At 41.5% G+C, this 21,044-nt stretch overlaps 1 protein-coding gene across 14 annotated transcripts in view; it reads right to left on the reverse strand.

Annotated features, from left to right (window-relative positions):
• Kiaa1217 (KIAA1217 ortholog) overlaps positions 1-21,044 on the reverse strand; it is a 456,742-nt gene that overhangs the window by 84,215 nt on the left and 351,483 nt on the right. For all 14 annotated transcript variants that reach the window (XM_055593725.1, XM_055593721.1, XM_055593732.1 and 11 more), the window contains 2 exons: positions 7,387-7,585; positions 3,618-3,711 (listed from right to left, as the gene is read on the reverse strand). In XM_055593725.1, coding sequence (XP_055449700.1) covers positions 3,618-3,711; positions 7,387-7,585 — 293 coding nt within the window. The remainder of the gene's footprint in view (positions 1-3,617; positions 3,712-7,386; positions 7,586-21,044) is intronic.

Here is a 21,044-nt window from a genome sequence, read left to right on the forward strand (position 1 = left end):
CAACCCCTGGGGAGTAATGGGAAAGTCTACTGAATCAGGGAAGCTAGGACCTGTGTGAGTGGAGGCAAAGAATTGAGCTATGGTGTGGAATGGAAGCCAATGGTTTCTACGGAGACCATTCCTCGGTGTCAAACACAAAGCTCAAATAGACAAAAACTGGGAAGCTGCATCTGACTTGGGTATTGGTAGTTAATTTACGATGCAGGGTTAATTCTGGGAGTGTGTCCTAAATGCAAATCTAGCAGTCTGTATTCAAGTAAAAAAACTAAAGACACATGAGTAAGATCCACAGTAGGCTGAGAGCACTGCAGAGTGACATCAGGGAATCTTGGAAAATATCAATGTACACAAGAAATAGAGAAGGCCCAAATGGTAAGATAACCACCAAGTTTAGTGAACAGGGAGCCAGAAGTCCCCTCTGAGAGCCACAAAACAGAACGGATGATCTTTGAGGTATACATAATTTGTGAATAAGCACAAATAATTTATTCAGAAGGGCCTGATCCATACAGTGGGGCCAGTGTCCTGGAAACTGACTTATCAAAGCTACCTGATGTAAAAAACAGAAGCCATGTGACTAAATTAGATTGGGTGTTTTACACCCAAGTGGGAAGAATCAGCAGGCGCAGGAGTCCACTTAGGTATGTTCCATTCTAGCCAAAAAGAATAAGTCTCATTAGATAGAGGGACCTCAGCAATGCTCAGCTAGACGGTGAGTGAAAACTAGATGCCTGCTTCCCCACCAACATCAATTCCATGTGCACTCAGAGGCCCATAACCTCAGAGTTAATGCTTTGGTCTAACTTGCTTCCTGGGCAACACCATCCTATCGTAAAACCGCTCGGGGAGAACTGCCTATAAACTGCAGACCCACAGTCTTACATTTTTTTCTGACTCAAAGGCAAGGTATTAAAGTCCTTGTTTAGGGAAAATCTCAGAGGTCATTGCAGAATCCAGGCATCGCTGTTACAGCACCTCTGCTTCTTCCAATTCACGTTTTTTTCATCTGATGTTTATTGGTAAGGAGTGAGCAGTCTGGCCTAGGCTGACTCTGGGGCTGCTGAGCGAAGTCTAATGACAGAAGGGAGCTGCTGTGACTGATGGATGTGAAAGGTTATCACGGGATTCTCCCATAGCCACACTCACACTGCCAACACACAGAGTGCGCCTTGGCCTACCATGTGGCTTGGTTTTGTCTACAAGCATGACTGACACTTGCTGTCCCTTTTCTGTTCTTTACCATAAGCAGTGAAGTCAAACAGCCGGACTGCAGGCAGGGCTCAGCCAGACTTCCAGCCCTTTTCCAGCAATGCAGCCATATTTACTGGGAGAGGAGAAACAGCCTCAACTCCAACAGAGCCCAAAGGGAATCTCTGAAAAGTGCCACATCTTTAAAGTGTGTGTAATCTGGGAACAGGGTCTACGTTATAAGCTTCAGACATGATGTTTCTGAAAGAGCTTTTTGAATTTCTCATTCCTGAGTAATCTTCACTAAACCAGAAGGACTTTTCTGCTAACTACATTGTGAACACTTGTTGTCCGTTATTTGAGGGTAACTGACTTTCTCTCTCACACACACAACGGTATCTGAAGTAGGCTGTGACCAATCCAGAAAGGAATCACTTTTGTTTTACCCACAAACCAAAGCTGAAGGTCTTTGCTGGAGTCTAGAGCAAAGCTTCTGCATATTAATAGGCGCTGGGCATATGGTTAACATTTGATGTTCCTGGTACTGTGTAGGCAACCACATCTGCTTAAGAGTTAAAACAGGTGTCCTCCTTAGCCATACATAGGGCTCTAAGAAACAACAGCAGGGTGCCTGTCTGGAGAAGGGCTCTGCAGAACAGAAACAACTCTGAGTATGGCAGAACAGCAGGCGGAAGGAAGGCTGGTGCACCAAAACTAAATATATCCAAACGGCAAAGACCTAGGTATGTTCCCCAAAAAAGAACAGCAGAGCTGATTAAGGGAGGGTCTCATAATGTCCACCTAAGCTCCACTAACAGCATGGCCCACAGTCTTCATATGGCTCTGGCTTGCATTGAAAGAGTAAATGACTAAGAACAAATCTCAAAATGCTAAATTTTTCTGAGGTAGTCCCGCAGCTTTTTGGTTTTAATCACATACTATTTTATAAATGGGTGGGGGCAGTTGAGGACATAATAGGCCTTCCCTCCAAATGGTGGGCTGTGGTGCTTTCACTCAAATAACAATTCACACTTTCACAGAAATTCTTTCAGGGCCCTCAGTTGAATCTGTAAAACCCCTTTCTTGGTTTTAAACTTGCACGCTCCTCACAGAAGATGGAGCTATGGTCCTCCATAGAGTCTGCATCCCAGTGCCCCACACATGTGACGTTAGGTTACAAAGGAAAGGGGCATTAAGGCGGCTGTCCAATCTGCATGAAAATACGAGGATTTTTGCAGACTGCTACGTAGCTTCACATTAATTCCAAATGAATTTAAAAGTGGACAACAGAAGACAGGAGATTTGAAAATGGAAGCAGGTCCAGAGGGATATTATTTTACTGGGATTGAAGACAGAACTGTAAAGCACTATGGTTGATTTCCGGAAAATAGGACAGAAACACACATGCTGGTGTGCATGCACGAATGCACTGACTCTTTAGAAAAGAAGTCAGCTACACTGCTGAGTCCTTAATTGCTAAGACTCCTGTTGCTTTAGTGCACGGAAATGGCCGTCATTCATTCTGCAGCAAGAAGAAACACATGTACAGTGTGGGTAAGGACAGAGCAACTTACTCACTCATTGACAATAACAATTTCTTAATTTAAACTCCAGTGTCCTGTAGGTATATTTGTATACACACTTGTATGTGTTGGGGAAGAAATTCACTTTGAAAAATTAATTTATTCCCCACCTTTATTGTAGCTAGACACATCCCTTCCCAGCAGACTTGTACTAAACATCCCTGCATATTATAAATATTTGGGTACTCTCCTAGATGACCTAAATCTAGAGAGTTCAGCTTCTAGATCACGTAGGTATTTGTATTCGTCCCTCAACATAGTTCAGAGAAGATTTGGTAGTATTTACCACACAGAGCAACCAGTCCGGAGTTAGCAAGTGAGCAGCCAGATGTGGGTGCTGGCAACTGTGGGAACAAGAATTGCTTTCCCATGTAACTCATGCACTTTTTGTTTTGTTTTGTTTTTATTGACTGAAACTATTGCAATAGTTTCTCTAGGTAAGCTAATGCATTACAGAGCAAGGATACCAATATGGAAGGCTTTCAGGATATCTTTGATATTTTTGGAGTGAAGCCTTATCTCAACCCTGTGCTTGGGGTTGTGGATACCAAACAGCTCAGTGAAAAGGCTCTCGCTAGGATTTGGGAGACTCTGTATTCCATCCACGAAAATAAGTAAAGAAATAAAAATAAAAAATAAGGTCATGTGTAGAGGATGAAGGCAGAACCTACCCATTCTGATACTTTTGCTCCAAGTAAACAAGAAATCTTATTGTTTTACCAATAAACAAATAATGAGTCACCAGATGAGCCCAGCAGCATGAACCCAGGAACCATGGTAGTAGAGTGTGAAAAGAGGGACAGTGTGAGCTGGGAATACAGTCAGAACTAGAACAGTGGTACTCACCCTCAGGTCTCCATTCACGGCTTTCACCATGTGGTTAAATGCATGTGAAGGGTCCTTGTTGTACACTTTGAGAAGAGATCTGTCTTGGATATTCCTGGAATCAAATACATCCATCACTATGGCAGACGAAAGAAGCCTGACTCTAGCCATTTCCTCTCCCTGTCCTTAAGCGTTAGGCAAAAGACACAGGCAGACACGCTGGTGGTTGTCTACCGGACAAAAAGTCCTTTCACCATAACATGTTTGAAGATAAATAAGGAAAAGGAGAAGAAAAATGACTCTGGCTTTTCTTCCATCGTCTTGCTCCTAGGGAACATGTTATTCTTGCAGTATTAACGTCCACCCATAGATATCAGGTAACAAGAACTCACTTTTAAGCTGCAGACTGTGGAAAACTAACACTCTCAAAAGCAGCAAAACTCCAGTACTTACAATGCCTTCAAGAGACTTGGTTAATATTTAACTGTTTACTTTGCCTAAACACCTGGTTTCCTCCTTATCTAATGAATGTACACATAAAAATGATTTTTTTCAAACATGATCAGCAAGGGAAGCAAAATGTGTACAGAATGTAGGAAAAAAACATCAAAGAGATCAAACCCAGTGTGTTTAATAATGCATTCTTTACCTCCCACAGTGCACTTTAAAAATACTTTTCTCCCTACAAATTGAAGCACAAAGGAAAAGCAGCACATAGAGCCTTCTCTGCTCTTTATCCCAGTTGTTAGAAACAAGAAATCAGACTGCAGAAGACGACAGGGCTCCTACATCCTGCTCAAAGCTTACCTTCAAATCACACGAGAGTGGCCCATGTATGAAGCCTTTCTCTCTCCTTAGGTTGCTCTGCAAAGATCACCCGCAGCCTCTCTGGCCCATTTACACTGCGGTTCCATTCAATGCTGGCTGAAGCTGAGGGGGTGTGGGCAGGCAGATGACTTCTTTCTTGTAGGTGTACTTGCACTGAGTGGGCTGGCCACAACCACTGGGATCTTGGGTTATGTTTGTGTTTTAAATGAAGTGGAGGGTTCTTGGATGAGTCTTGTTTCTCTCTAAATATCCGCCAGTTATTGCTTTGAAGCACCAACTAGTCCTAGCTTGCATGAATGCTTCATGTTTCAAGCAGCTCATTAGAATTGAGCTTGGGGGAGCAGGCAGTCCTCATTACCAACACGGGCAGGATGTGGGGGTATCAGCAGCATGAACTCAGTGGTTCAGGAAAGGAACCCAGCCTCTGCTAGCAGCTATCCCGTGTGACATGTGACGAAACTGGACATCTCACTCACCATGAGAAAGGCTCACGGACATTGTAAATGTATTTACAATATATGAGCTTGGTTTATGATTAATTTAGAAACATGTTTATTTGAAATGAGCCAAGAGTAAAACGCCAGACTGCATTTTCAGTGACATTTACCATACAGCATGCTGACCTGAACTCTTTAGTATCTTCCTAAGGAAAAATATAGGAAGCCAACATGATAACACCCTAGTCAAATGGTTAGCAAACAGGCTCTGCCTTCTAGTACACAGAAACACAGAAACACATTAAAGAGAATTTCATGACTTCTGAAGATTAAAACCATTGTCTTTAGTTAATACCTACCTGATATTCTTGATATTCTTTTTTAATGTATTATATAATGTTTGTGATAAAAATTTCCACCATTAAGCTTAGATATAATTGAAACACCTTATGTACAAAAGCTGAAAATCAAATGGTACTCTGGGGAGTATATATATGATCATTTAGAGTAAACATATTCACCAAACCAAAAAAAATTTATCTTGGACACTTTTAGGCTCATTTTTCACACTTAAAGAAACTGAAAAACAATCTAAGAAGACAAAATGGCAGGTTAAAGGGCAAGAAGTTGTCATTATTGCAATAAAAAACGAACAACACAGAAACGTATCTGCGAATTATTAAAGTTTGTGTGTGTGCGTGCATGTGTGTGTATGAGTGTGTATGTGTGTGTATGGGGTACCATGGACTAAAATCCAGGCCTTACTCCTGGAAGGGAAATGCTTTTCTTTTGAGCTATACCCTCAAATTATCAGCATTTAAAATGTGTCTCTCCTTCAAGAAGCATTGCTTTTAGTTGTTTTGTCAGCTGGGTTTCCACTTAGGAAGACCATGACCTTTTTCCTCCTTGGCTCTTCCTATTGCCCCTCCTGACATTTCCAAAGAAGGCAAAACCAGGCCTAAAGAGCCATACCTTAAGGCTTGGGAAGGGCTTTAGGAAATGTTGAGTCATGGCAGTCTGTGAATGTTTGTGTAGGCTGAATAGTGAGTGCACTGTAGTTACTCCCAATCGCCTACTCACAGCCAGAAATCAAGTGCTTTTGCTTACTTCACACTTATTCACTATTGCTGTTCCTCAATGCCTGTACCTGTGAATGCTGAAATACAAGATGATTGAAGTGGTCTGTCCAAGTGAAAGTACATGGCTTTATGTTATTACAAGTATATGTTTCAAACAATGTAATTAGCTCAGGTTTAACTTTATGTTTTGTAAATTATTTTAAAATGGTGACAGCTTGATTAATAATTTATTTAAAAAATAAGTTTGACTTCTCAGTTATCATAAATATTTAAACTTGTTTTCCAAAAGCAGGAATTTGCACAACAGATGTAGCACCTATAGCTTGGGGCATGTTCAAATTCTGAAAGCCCTAAATTACTCATACACCTTGGCAGATGTCTCAGTATGTCATCCGGGATCACTGATATGGATCAGCTTGCATTCGTGCTCTGTGGGCACACTTTTACAAAGTGCTACTCGTTCTTTCCAAGATGACAAATGAAACAGGGGAGCCAGCTATCCCCAGTTTACAGACCAGAAAGCCTGAGTTCTGTCCCTCAGATTTGGGCTGATCATGTAAGCAGCTGGGGTTGGAGTGTGAGTGTGTGTGTGTGTGTGTGTGTGTGTGTGCGCGCACGCATAAGTATGCGTGGTTTTTAATTGGCTGTGTCCCTGAATAAAACCCTTAACTTTGATACACCTGAGTTCCTGGTTCCATGCAATGAAAGGGTTAGATTGTCATTATATAATAGTTTGACCTCCAAAATACTTAGGCGCAATACCAGCAACTGCTTGTTTGTATGGCTTTAAATCATGTCTCTCTGGCCCTCGTTCTGTAGACAACACTTCTGCAGTTAATGACAGCACTTCTGTCTCCTGCTGCTAGTCTTACTGTGACTTTCCTCCTGGAGAAAGCCCATTTGCCAGTGGCAGCCCTGGGGAAAGGCTGACTCTTTAGAATGGAATGTGAGGCTGTTTCTGTGGGCACTGAGTCCACTGCTTCACTGCGAACGAACGTGTGAGGTGTAAGTGAAGGCCCAGTGGGATTGTTACCTAAAACACCTACAGGTTCTGTCATGGGAGAAAGGGCACTTCATGAGGGCGTTTGAAAATTCAGTCTTAAGTTTGCCTTTAGCTGTTGGCATTTCTCTAGGCTTTAGTTTGCTTGACTTCTAGATGCAATGAGGTGCTGGATCATTTATGTCCTTTCAGCATTAATATACACAGAGCTAATAACACATTCAAAGTTCTACCTGGAAGAAGTCCGCTCTCACCTTTGTATTTAACTATAGGTAACTAGAGGTGTGTGCAACAGTTCTGCCAAATGTAATGACTCCATCAGGATGAGGAGAAACTCGGACTGAACACAAACTCTAGACATCCAATATGGTGGTCAAAGACCCTCAAAATAAAATAGATGGAGACAAATACACTCTAAAAGAATATCCTCAAAGGTAATTACTTACCTCACATCATTCAACTCATAATAGACATTTCTGCTTTCGTCTTTGATGTAGATGGCAACACTGGGTGACTCCAGCATTTTCATGGTGAGCTGCTGTGGAAAGGCACTTACAAAGAGTGCGCGGATCGTGTCTGCGCTTGTGATTTCATTCGGCATCCGCAGCTGTTTGGTTTCATCCCCATATTGGAGATAGAGAACACCTGCATGCAGAGGAGCATACAATTGTCAGCTGACAGATCAAGAACCATGGGATGTGAAGCACAAGCTAGGTTACTTCTACCGCCCTGAGGTAGATGCTCAGGACAAACTTGAAAAGCAAGTACCGGGGCATGCTCAACTGGAGCTGCCACAGGATGTACTATCTATTTATCATGTAAGTATCCAGTTTTATTTCCCTGCCTTTTCTTTCTTTCTTTCTTTCTTTCTTTCTTTCTTTCTTTCTTTCTTTCTTTCTTTCTTTCTTTCTTTCTTTCTTTCTTTCTTTTTAATAAGAATCAAAAGTACAAGGAGTTAACCTTGTTACCTATAGCAAAAGACAATATGTAATGTCCTCAGAAGGTATGTTTGGACTCTGGCCTACAGGGTTGTTTTTGGCATGTATTTCATTAACTGGGAACATAATCATTACAGCATAAGATGCAGAGCTTGTCTGGGTGGTTCATTCAGAAGCACTTCAAGTGGAAATGGTAGCACATTTCTGTGGTTTTAGTATAGCTGTTGAATCTTCATATCACATTAACCCTCCCTCAAGAGTCTGGCATTGCGACATACCAAATAAAAATGTGACAAGTTGGTTACCACGATTACCATCAGAGTTCCAAGGGGGTGTATGTCTTGTCCTGGCCGACTAGCCAGCATAGTGCAGCATAGATACTTCCTGGCACACTGGATTTGTCTTCTTGATGAGTGAGCTTTGAGGATGTTCCCCTACAGAACCCAAAACTGAGGACTTCAACCTAATCCCAGAAAGAGGTCACAAGTAGAAGAATGGGTGTTGGAGTGCTGTTTTTGTGCTCTATGCTTGGATAATCCTTCTGTTTTTCAAATGCTAACTTTTGTGCCAGGCAGATTTGATTCAGGCTGGATTTCGGCCTTGTCATTTTTGTAAAGCATCCCCTGTTTTACTGTGTTAGTCAAATAATGAGCCAAACAGCCTATAGCTGGACAGTGAAAGAATCTTGGGTGGGGACTGGAGGTGGAAGTTGCCATTGAGACATGGATGAAGACAGAAGTAGGTGCCAGGGCAAGGCTAAGATGGCGGGTAATGGGCCACACAGCTGGGAAGTAGACCAGGTCAGAATTGTCAGGTTAGAATAGTTGAGTATTTGTCCAGCTATAGTGCCTGAAACACCCTCTCTCCCCCAGAGACAGGGTTTCTCTGTGTGGCCTTGGCTGTCCTGGACTCACTTTGTAGACCAGGATGGTCTAGAACTCACAGTGATCTACCGGCCTCTGCCTCCCTGAGTGCTGGGATTAAAGGAGTGTGGCACCATGCCTGACTGCCTGAAGCTTTAATAAATATAAAGATCTCTGTGTCATTAAGCGCAAGGGCGGACATAGAAACAACAACAACAACCCGCATCTTACAGATGGGAGCCCTGCCTGCCTGCTCCCGCAGTGTACCCTGTGCAGCTAGAAACAGCGGATGGACATCTCAGTTGTGGACTCCCCACATGTGACAGAAGGACAGGTCCCACTAATCGCTGCTGCAATAGCAGGGTACTAAGCCAGTAAATGACTGGAGGCTCTTGCTGCTGTGGTTTGAATATCAAATGTTCCGGGGGGGCATGTTTGAATATGTGCTACCAGCTGGTGGCACTTGTTTGGTTGCATATGAAACCTTTAGGAAGTGAAGCCTTGCTGGAGAAAGTGCATCACTAGGGGCAGGATTGGAAGTTTTATAGCCTGGCCCCATTTGCTCTTCTCTTCTTTGTTTTGTGTGGATGAAATGTGATCACTCAGATTCATATTCTTGCTAGTAAGCCTTCCTTGCCTGTTGCCATGTTTTTTCTGACCATGTTGGACTTTATGCTTCTGGAACTGTAAGCTAAAATAAACCCTTTCTTCCTAGGCTTGCATTTATTTATTTCTGTATTTCTGTATTTATTTATTTATGTTTTAATTTTGGGTCAGGGTATTTTATTATAGCAACAGAAAAGAAACAAACACACTTGCCTTCATCTGCTATTTAGACTTGGATAACTGGAGTGTTAAAGCAAAGCTGCTGAGACTTCATTTGGATCCTAATGATTTTGTGTCTGTGAGATGATACCGGGGAGGAGACTAGCACCACTAGGGTAGGTGTTAGTGGAAAGAGACTGAAAAAGGAACAGATAGCTTCCAGTTAAATATGGCATCTCACCCAACAAACGTACTCTCCAGAAACTCCACTGAAATGTTAAGGAAATAAGAAAAAGCACACATCAAAGAATTAAAAGAAGAAAGAAGAGAAGGTACAGATGAGAGAAAGCTAACATAGTCATCTTCAAAGGAAGAGCTCATTATAAAGTGGGTAGAACCAAAGAAACCCAGGACTGCCAGGCTTTCTTAAAAGATGGGCATACCAAGCTTTAAGGATGAGGCTTGACTCAATTTTTCTTATCTTTCCCTTCCCTCACAACTCAACCAAGGAATTCCTCACTGTGTTCATTTAACAAGCCTGAAATGTTTAACTGAAGATTGGATTCTGGCTGATCAGGCTTATAAGACAACGCAAGGGGCATGGCACTCTACTATATGGACCTAGGAAAGTTCCCTAGATATCAGAGTGGCCCAGAGAAAGAGACCCCCAGATTCTGTGAAAGAGCCATGCTAGTCACTCTTTATGAACATCTGCCATCAGGTACACATCTATATTTCCCTTTTTCACACTAACAGACTTCCAAACATGTCAGACTATGAAAGCCTTTAACATGAAAGAGGAAAACATGTAAGATTTTTATTAGGCATCCCTAGAAAAAAAGGATGGAATAAAAAAGAGCAGGAAAAACAAAGACAGTTTCAAAAAAAAAAAATACAAGATTGTCTTTTCTCTTTCTGTAACTAAGGTTGAAGAGACTGCAGACTGAAAGCGTGTATGAAATGCCTAACACACATAAGCTTGTCATTGAGACATGTCCTGAAGGCTTGCAGAGGTGGGAGAAAGCCAGAGAGGAAGAGCCAGGCATCAGAAAGAGGTTGTCTTTCTCAGTATCAACCAGAAGCCAAAGGAACATAGAGCAGCACTTAAGAAAATTCAGTGGGTGGCTGGAGAGATGGCTCACTGGTTAGGAGCAATGGTTGTTCTTCCTAGAGGACCAGGGTTCAATCCCCAGCACCCAAATGGCAGTTCAACTATCTGTATTTCCTGTTCCAGGGGATCTGACACCGTCACACAGACATACATTCAATTAAAACACTCAAGTACATGAAAGAAAGAAGGAAGGAAGGAAGAAAGGAAGGAAGGAAGGAAGGAAGGAAGGAAGGAAAGAAAAAACAGCAGAATGTATGTCCCATCTAAGTTTCTAACCCTCCATGGCATCAGTCAGGTGTTTACTAAACCCTCATCCTCTTAGTGAGGGTCCCTGGATATCTCAGATAGAATTTCAACAGCTACTTTGCCTATTATTATATATATTATTATATATCCTATCCCCATTTTCTTTCCGTTCCCTAACTTTTCTTTCCAGGTGGTACAGATTCATATCTTAATTCTAGACCTCAGGTCTGGCTGCCAGCTGAGTACAGAATGAGACAGGACAGGACTGAGGTCCAGACAGGACAGGACTGAGGTCTTTGCAAACAGAAGGGAGTGCTGCTCTCCCACTTGATTCCAGAAAGGCATTTGACCCTTTGGCTAGGCTAAGTTTCATGAGAATAGCGATTTTCTAAGATATTTATGTATTTCATATTTTTACGTATACATATGGATGCCTGGGTGGGTTGGTGTGTACAATATGCATGCAGGAGCCCGTGGAGATCAAAAGAAGGTGGTGAGTGATTCCCTGGGACTGGAGATACCAGTAGCATAATAAGCAGCCACATGGGTGCTGGGAACCAAACTGGGTCCTCTAAAAAAGCGGCAAGCTCTCTTAACCACTGAACCCTCACACCAGCCCTGAACACGAAGTTTCAAAAGCCTTTTTTTTTTTTTTTTGGTCATTGTTCTTCATAATTATCAAAGTGCTTATTATCTGTCTCTTCTTTCCCCACCTTTCATGTGTGAGTGTGAGTGTGAGTGTGTGTGTGTGTGTGTGTGTGTGTGTGTGTGTATGCATGCATGTGGAGGCCCAAGGCTGATATGGGGAGTCATCCTTGATTACTGTTCTACACTATGCCCTGAGGCAGGGCCTCGCTGCCAAACCCAGAGGGCATTGATAGGACTCGTCTTGGTAACTATCTGGCCCTGGGGATTCCCTGTCTCTGCTTCTGGAACACTACATATTCAACAGCCAAGTCATCTTCAGCCTCTATTGCAGGTTCTTAATAAATATATACGGAATGAATTGACAATTATTAATCATCTAAAGGGGACTTTGGGTAAAGGACTACCTGAGCTGTACATTCTTTTACTAGATGATGTTCTTAGCATCCCACTTGTAAATTAACATAAACTCGTCCCTAGTCATCTTTGTGTGTTAGGCCAGAGCAGTCCTGTTACTCCTTGCTGCCCATGCTGTGTCAGATTCTCAGGGAGAGAGTTCTCTGTGTGCTTATGAGGTCACAAATTCTTTAAAGTGCAGAGAAAAATCTTTCCAAGTCTAATCACAGAGTGCGGAAGGTTTTGCTCCAAATGAGAATTATGGAGACTGTCCCATGGGTTAGCTCAAACCATAAGAAAAAGACTACAACCATCCCTAAAGGCTAGGCCTGACACAATCCCCCGGTGAGGCCTCTATAGAATTGCCTTGCAGCAGTTCAATATCATAGCCTTGCCACCCCAAAGGGCCTGGTTTTCATCGCCACATCTGCATTCTGAACATGTGTATGCTTGAAATAGAATTTAAAGACTGGAATGGAAACAAATTGGGCCTAAACTCTAGTGACCTCAGGTCTGGCTGGTGCAGCTGGCAGCTGGGTACCCATGCCCAGCTATAGAATGCGGCGGTCCAGAGAGCATGGGAATGACTGATGCCTTTGCAAACTGGGGGTGGGGGGAGGGCACGCGGTGGCATACACTGGTGTTTTCACACTTGATTCTAGAAAGGTATGTAGAGATTCTTAAACTCAGAGGAATTCTTTTAATATATGACGGCATTTTATTGGCACAGTGATAAACTAAACCCACATGGTTTCAGTACGTCAGTGCTGGCTGCTCTGAGTTCATAGAGGATGTTTTTGCACCACAGCCTCACTTTGCATGAAGAACAGAACAATAGAAACACATTTATGGGATATCTGCTACATGTCAGAAGTGGGGCAGGATTTCATCCCATCAGATGTCATACTTGTCAAATTATAAGGACTCCATCCTATCAGACAGCATCCTGTTCCAGTGTTACTGTGACTCCATTTCATGGTATGGAAATATTAACAGAAGCTCATAAGATCCAAGTAGCTTTCCTTGATGTCACAGCTAATAACAAAGATACAAACACAATTCCATTCCACAGACCCTGCAGACCCCAACCTTTGAAGGTAACTGCTTCTGAAATTCTACACTAGTCTTGTCCATCCCATCTCTTGCCATCAAGTGACCTTAGCTGGCTATGCGTTTTTTGATAACCATGTTGCTTGCAGATCAAGTTGAGAGATAAGGGGGGGTAGTTAGGGAAGAAGATTCCACCTTTAACCCAAATGAAGGAAATGCAGACACATGGAAGGAAATTCCCCATTCCAGGGGTGGGCTGGGAGGTTACAAGGAACTGGGGGCTCCAAAAGTCACACTGGGGTCCTGAAATAAACCTCAGAACACTGGAAGTCCTTCTTTAAAAAATCTAAGCAATTAAGATTGCTTCCACCTCAATGGCTTTGTAAATGCATTGTGGATTTTTACCCAAGAATCTTAGTCACAATAAAACAAAGCATACTTGGCAGGTCATTCCTGCGCCATTAAAGATAGATGTTTACCATCTTCTGAACTTCAATATTGGTCTCCAAAAGTAGGACAGCTTATGTTTGTGATAAAATATCTAGATCTAGACTGAAGTTGTCCCGCCTTCCCCGGCACTGTGAGGATGCTAGACACACTGTCAGGCACATTCAGTTCTGTGAGCCACCAGCTTATAATGGCCTTCTTGTTCATACTTTGTTACACACACACACACACACACACACACACACACACACACACACACACACACACACCTCCTTTGAATAATCTTCTTTCCTTATGTTAATCAGACTTGTTGCTATGATGATAAATACCTGACAAAAGCAACTTGAGAAAATTCTATCTTGGTTCACGACTTCTGAAGTTTCAGATCACTGTAGCAAGCAAAGCGTGGGAGGGCCAAGCTGCTTACCTCTTATCAGTCAGGAAGCAGAGAAAGAGTGACATCAGGCTTTCTCTTTCTTCCTCTTTATTCCAACCAGAACCCCAGTCTATGTACAGAATAGTGTTTCCCACATTCATCAATTCTCTGAACATACCCTCACAGATACAACTAGATACATGCTTTGCTAACCTCCCAGGCACTCTTCAATCTAAGGAAACTGACACTCAAGACCAACTATTACAGTCCCTAAGCACATGTTTGTAGAACTTCACGATGTGTTGAGGAATTAGCTTTCTTCACAAACATGTCTACATTGTGTTTTACTGAAATTGCAGGCATGGCTGTTACTTTTGTACTATAGTTGCTTTGTATACAAGCCAGTTTCTCTCACCAGATGGTAATACTCAGTACAGTACAGTACCCTACCTCATAGAAGCTCACGAGTATTTACTTTAAATGAATCAGTTCTCCCTGACAGTGACTGTGTTCCTATAGACATGCGTGCCTCCTGGATGACAGCACATTACTCCTAGAGGGCATTCTCCACAGGCAAGTGATGCCACAATTCCCAATGACCTAAACTTTCCAAGGTTCTCCAAGTCCACTTCAGGATTATGCAAAGCGCAAATCACTGTACGCATCACCCGTGGCAAAAGGCTAGTGTCTTGAATATATGATGAGCTTTTGTAGTAATTTATGAAGGGAAAGTGTGTTTTCAACTCATGAAAATTATTAAAATGAAAACAGAAAGACCATTTTTCAACATCTATGAAACTGGCAAAGGGATTTACAATAAAGTCAGCAGTACTGAGAAAAATGAAAAAGATTTTCTCATATGTCTGCTGGAAAGGCTCTTTGTAAATATACGTTCAAAATCCCCCAAGTATGTAGTTTCAATAATAATTCCAACTCTACACATTCAGGCCCAAAGATGTTCTTTCCAGGGAGCTCAGATTATCAGATCAGTATGGATGAGGGTGAATGTCCAACCACAGAGGACTGATTTGATGAATCAATTCAATAAATCAATCTATAAACTGGGCGTTGATGTTTCACAAAATAAGTATCTAACAGCATATGGCATTGGGAAAGAAATATTTTGTTAAGTGACAGATGATAGAGCATTAAAAATGGGAAGGAACAAAATTTATTACCTTAACAGGAAAATTCCCCTGACAGGAATTTTTTTTGTTTGTTTGTTTGTTTTTTGTTTTTTGGTCTTTGTGAAGTCCTGGCTGTCCTGGAACTATGTCTGTAGACGAGGTTGGCCTCTACCTGCCTCTGCCCCTGCCTCCCAAGTGTTGAGATTAAAGACATCCACCACCACCACCCAGTGATGAACTGCTGAACTTGCAAAAATTTGAGGGACCTTTAAGAATAAGAGCATAAAGTTAGCTATAAGAGCAAACCTTCGGGCTGGAGAGATAGCTCAGTGGTTAAGAGCACTGAATGCTATTCCAGAGGTCCTGAGTTCAATTCCCAGCAACCACATGGTGGCCCACAACCATCTGTAATGGAATCTGATTCCCTCTTCTGGTGTGCATGAAAACAAATTATATGTTCATACACATACAATAAATAAATAAATCTAAAAAAAAAAGCAAACCTTCAACCATGGGGTCTGAACCTTGATTTTATTAGTTTCCTGTTAAGTTTATCTATTTGATTGCTATATATCAAAACATTAAAAGTGCCTGAAGGGTCCACTCAAACAAGAGAGTAAAATCTACTTGCATAAGGGGTAATTTCTTCAGCCAGAAGAGATCAAGCAAGGTTGCCTGATTATATAAAATCTCTAAATAGAATTGGTAGAATGTAATTTGATGTCAGCATGGAGGAGGTAGCAGCATTTAATACACATGAGACCAAATTATAGTTAACACGTCCAAATGTCCTCAAGAAGTGCTGTCATTGAACATTTACAACAAAGTACTTAGAGAGATGTCGTAACCCTGAAGAATCAGCTTTATTCACTAGACAAGCCCCTACCATGTGCTCTTTTGTACAATCTTGAGTATACAAAATAAAGTAACCCTAATTATAATCACAATAGATTCAGATAAAGGCTAAGAGAAATATAATCACTTATAACTTTAAAAAATAGTTTAAGAATTTAGTTCATTTTCTTAAGTATAGCCAACAAAAAAACTTTCAAATAAGCTTAACACTCAATGATAATTGTTAAAATCCTCATCTTTAAATTTGGGCTATTTTGTGCATTTAATTCCTAGATTGGAAAAGCTAACTTGCAAAGTTAACGCAAGAAAGGAAACAAAAGACACAAGATGCTGGAAGGGGCACCAAAGAGATGAAAGATGTTGGAGAGGGTCCAGAAGGAAGAAGACAGCAGCACATTCATGAGGACTCAATGTGGATGACTGATGCTCAAACACTTAAAAACAAACATCGACACACATGCTAGAAAAATAGAGAATATTGTTAAATAAAACGTCATTTATAACAACACTGGCAAGTCTGAGGAACGCTGATAAGCAGGAGAGCTTACTCCGCCCTGTATCAGTGCTATTAAAATACTGTGGTCTTTGGCACAGAACAAATAAGATTATGGAAGGAAGCAGGGCCCAGGGAGAGACAGGTTTTATGAAGGCCTGAAATATGATAGGAGTGGTTCTAAAATTCATGGAGGAATGTCGATTCAATAAATAGTCCCAGAAAAAATTGTTTTTCCATACGGCAAGAATAAAATATATCCCTTTCTTATACCATAAGCAGAATAAGTTCTTGTTAGACTCAAGATCTGTAAATGAGGAAAAACTATCAAACTTTTAAAGGCCAGTAACACAGGATAGTGCATTCTACTATACTGACATAGGGGCTTTAAAAGGAAAATAAAACAGAGGAAGATATTGTTTTCTTATCCCATATTAAAATGGTTTTACTCTAGAAGACACTGTAAACTAAAAAACAAACCATCCCCAAAAAGAAGACATTTATAAATCAACAAGAAAATGGCAAAATATAAAATGGGTAATAATAGACTTCCAAAATGAAAATAAGCAAGCAAGTCAATGAAGAAGAAACTCCCCGGGCAAATAAGCACTACAATGTTCACTGTAATTGAATATGCAACTTGAAATGAAAACATTGACATACTATTTTATCCCCCTCATGCAAGGAAAGCCAGAGAATCTAATGGCCTCAAGTCATGGTGAGGGTATGAGAAAACGGCCAGATGGAGTAAACTCACCCACTCCTTAGGGGACAGTTAAGATGTATGTCCGGCACTTGGCTATGCCTTTGCTGTCCATCACAGACAAAACCTCAAGAACAAGCTCTGCCCCAGGGAACCCAGGATAGGTCCATTTGCACGTGCTTGTTCTTGGTGGTGTACTCGTACAACGGAATAGTAAACAACTGTTATAATGAAGGGCAATCATGTCTGTCCCCAGAGGTATTTCTCAACAACAGAAAGCTAGATGGCCACAGAGACCAGAAAAGGATGCATGCAGTCCCATTGAATAGAATGCTGCACTGAACACACAATAATACTCTTGTTTGTGAGCACACACAAACACAGCAGGTGCACCAACATTTGCATGGCTATACCTGGGAAATGAAAGGATATGTGCTTTTACACCATGCTACTTCTTTTAAATGATTGTGACGAGGCCTCAATTATAGAAATAATTATGTCTTCATAAAAAAATTGCTACAATCTTATATAGCACTTGTTACACGCCGGGTATTAACCTCAATCCTTCCCAAAAATCAGCTATTTTCATCTTTAATCTTTCTCATTTCATAGTTCTTGAGTGACTTACTCAATTAATGATCTTATCCCTCATTTTATGCCATCTCTCCAATGATAAACAGATATGTTTTCTATAGTTTTCCAATTTAAGATACACAGAAAAGACCATTTTTGAAGAGGTTTGGATTGGACTCAAGAGATGGCTCAACAGTTATGAATACCAGCTGCTTATGTAAAAGAACCAGGTTTCATTCCTAGCACCCACATGACAGCTCATAACCATCTGTAACTCTAGTTCCAGGGGATCTGACACCTTCTTCTGGTCCTCAGCACCCCAGGCAAACTCATGAAGGCAAAACAGTCATATACATAAAATAAAGTTTAAAAAATTGAAAACTCCAATCTGGACATGGAGGCACATTCCTTTACCATCAGCACTCAATAGACACAGGCAGGTGGATCACTAGTTCAAGATCAGCCTTGTCTACACAGTGAGTTATAGGCCAGACCAGGACTACATAATCAGGCCCTGTTTCCAAACAGAACAAAAACCAATAATGATGATAATAATAGATTATCAAGATGCTGTTGATAATAATAAATGACAATGTTCTTTTAATATTGTTTCTCCACAGATGATGCATATCTGTCTAAGAAACAAAATCCTGGGTGCAGCTAAGGAATCTGGAAGTCTTCTTTGGCCACTGATAAAACAGTGGAAACTGAAATTCCATAATGGCAAGCAAAAAACAAAAGTCACAAAAGAAAGAGTTACAATGTTTTGAGAAAAGAAAAAAAGGATCCAAGAAAAAAAGGAGAAGAAAAGAAAGAAAGAAAGAAAGAAAGAAAGAAAGAAAGAAAGAAAGAAAGAAAAGAAAAAAGAGTGGGGAGGGAAAGAGAGGAAAGGACAGAGGAAACTGGCTCCAGGTCCACCAATAACAAATAAGTAAGTAATAGTAAATAACAACAATAGTAACAACAAATTGTATTGGATAGTTCTGATGTATACTTTCTTAGTGTCAGACTCTGTCTATTTTTAAGAAAAGGTATAGGTGCTTCCTTAGGAGATGTGTGCCTCATACTGTCCTCACTGGCCAGCAAATGTAGACACTGCTGTGGTCTGACATGGAGTAAGCCCCACAGGCTCATGTGTTGAACACTTGGTCTCTACTTGGTGCTCCTGCTTGGGGAGATTCTAGAAACCATAGTGGGTCATCGAGGTGTGGCTTGGAACAGAACATGCCTGTTGCACTGAAGCTTCTTCACCCTATTTGTTGGCTGCCATGGTGCCCATGCCACCATGCTACTCTGATCAAGTCACAAAACTGTGAGCTAAAGAAATATGACCTCCCATAAGTCATTTTTGTCAGGTATTCGGTCACAATGATGAGAAAAATAAAACAAGCAACATTGTAGCCACTAATGAGAAACTGAAAGTATCTAAACATATCCTTTGTAAAGCAGGGTTTTATACAGTGATAACCAATAATCATTGCACATGGATGAGAATATACTTAGAAAAGTTTCTACTATGCAATGCTAGTTGTTTTTATATTACTACCTGGAAATTTAATAAAATAACTACCAGGAAATAGTGTTATGATTTGAATTACTTAGAATTTTTTTATTTTCCACTGATGGGAAAAGAAAAGAGAAATGTATAGCTTGCATGTTGCTCAAGTTGAAGTAGAGAAATGTGCACGTATCAACCCAAGAACAAAAGCTGGGCTCACCAAGAACATCCAGAGGAAGCTTTCAGGGTAAGGGGTAAAGCCTCAACATACCACAAATCAAACTAATGACATAAGAGATAAATCCCTGCCTGACAACAAACACTACCAGTGGACTTTGGGCAGCGGACCAGCACCTTGGGAGTCTATGCCACAGAACTGACATCCTACTTTTTCAAGCTTATTTTTAATTTTTATTATTGATTTTGACAATATGGTACAAGTATATGATGCACTGTGATCATACTCACCTCCTCTTATTATGTATTTATTTAATTTGTGTGTGTGTGTGTGTGTGTGTGTGTGTGTGTGTGTGTGTGCGCGCGCTATGTGAATTTATGTGCACCATATGCTTGCATGGACCTGTGGAGACCTGAAGAGGGCATCAGATCCCTTGAAACTGGAGTTACAGGTAGTTGTCAGTGGACCTGTGGAGCTGGGAACAGAATCCTGGCCCTCTGCGAGAATAGAAAGTGCTCTTAACAGCTGAGCCCCAACCATTTCTTACTTTTTTAATTCAAAATGTTAAAATCCTGGGTTCAAGGGACCCTCTCGCCTCAGACTCCCTGTAGCTGGAACTATAATGTCATCATGGAAGCTCAAGCTTATTTTTAAAAGGCACAAATATGGCATGCTTGGACTGCAAAGCATCTTGTATGCCGGAGCCTTCTCTTCTACTTCTTTCCTCATTCTATTCCTAGGCTTGACACATTGGTCCCTTTGTCCTGGTTGTGTTTCAGTTTCCATCTCCCAGCCCTGGTCTCCTCTCCCAGCAATTATAATTCTCATTGTCTGTGAGTCTCATCGAAAGATTGTCTTCTCTAGCACTTCATGGAAGAATTTGGGACAGCAGTCACAATCCATCTTTGAATGGCCTTTACCAGTCTTAGGCCTTACTGTGCAAATGTCCCTATCACAGGCCCTAAAGGGCAGGCCCCAGTATCAGGTCAGTACTGGTCAGATGCTGCTGCTGGCTGAGATTCAGGAACACCCTCCGTGTACACCTTTCTTTTTGGTTCCACAGAGCTATTAGCTCCACTAGATAAGCAATAAACCTGGAAAAATGGGCAGACAGGGGAGTGTGCTCACCCCTAGCAACTGTTCCTCTCTGGACAGCTTTTCTCAGCTTCTTTCAGGAGTTTGAAGCCAGATACAAAATAATTTCCAGAGGGAGAGACAGGATATAGGCAGTGCAGAGAAATTCAGATCTCTCTGGTCTTCCTTTGGAAGCTCTTAAAAGAAAAAACAATAAAAACAAAACTACAACAAACCAACAAACCCACACAGAGTTGCCATATTGTCTATGGGGCTGGGAAAAGGCATAACGCCTCCAATGCCTACCTCCCTAGGAAAGATCAGCTTCATAAAACTTTGTGATTTGACCCAAGAGAGGGGCAGGACTATGTATGTCAACCCAGATGGAATAGTAAGGGTCATACTGTGTGACAGAGGTATCTGGAAGAGGGTCCATGTCCACAAGCTGTCGACATGAGCCACGAAACTCTTGGTACTAAGGAGCGACGCAGAGTGGCTGTTGTTGGAGAGTGTTTCTAACCACCATGAGGAGTAGAACAGAACCACAGGCAGAACCAGAGGGAGGTGGGGACCATCAGCAGCCTCGCTGCAGGCTGAGACACCAGCGAAGGTTCTTCCCAATCAGATGAGCTAGCACAAAACTGACAGTTCAGAGAACTCTAAAATCAAACCTGGCTTTGAGTTCAGATCTGGACATGATGAAGGTTACATTTGTCAAAGCCATGAGGAGGAAATATATTTTGTCTTAGTTTGTCAGCCAGATTTA

Source organism: Psammomys obesus, unplaced genomic scaffold, assembly GCF_907164565.1.
Source record: "Psammomys obesus unplaced genomic scaffold, mPsaObe1.curated_primary_1811, whole genome shotgun sequence".
Lineage (NCBI taxonomy): Eukaryota > Metazoa > Chordata > Mammalia > Rodentia > Muridae > Psammomys > Psammomys obesus.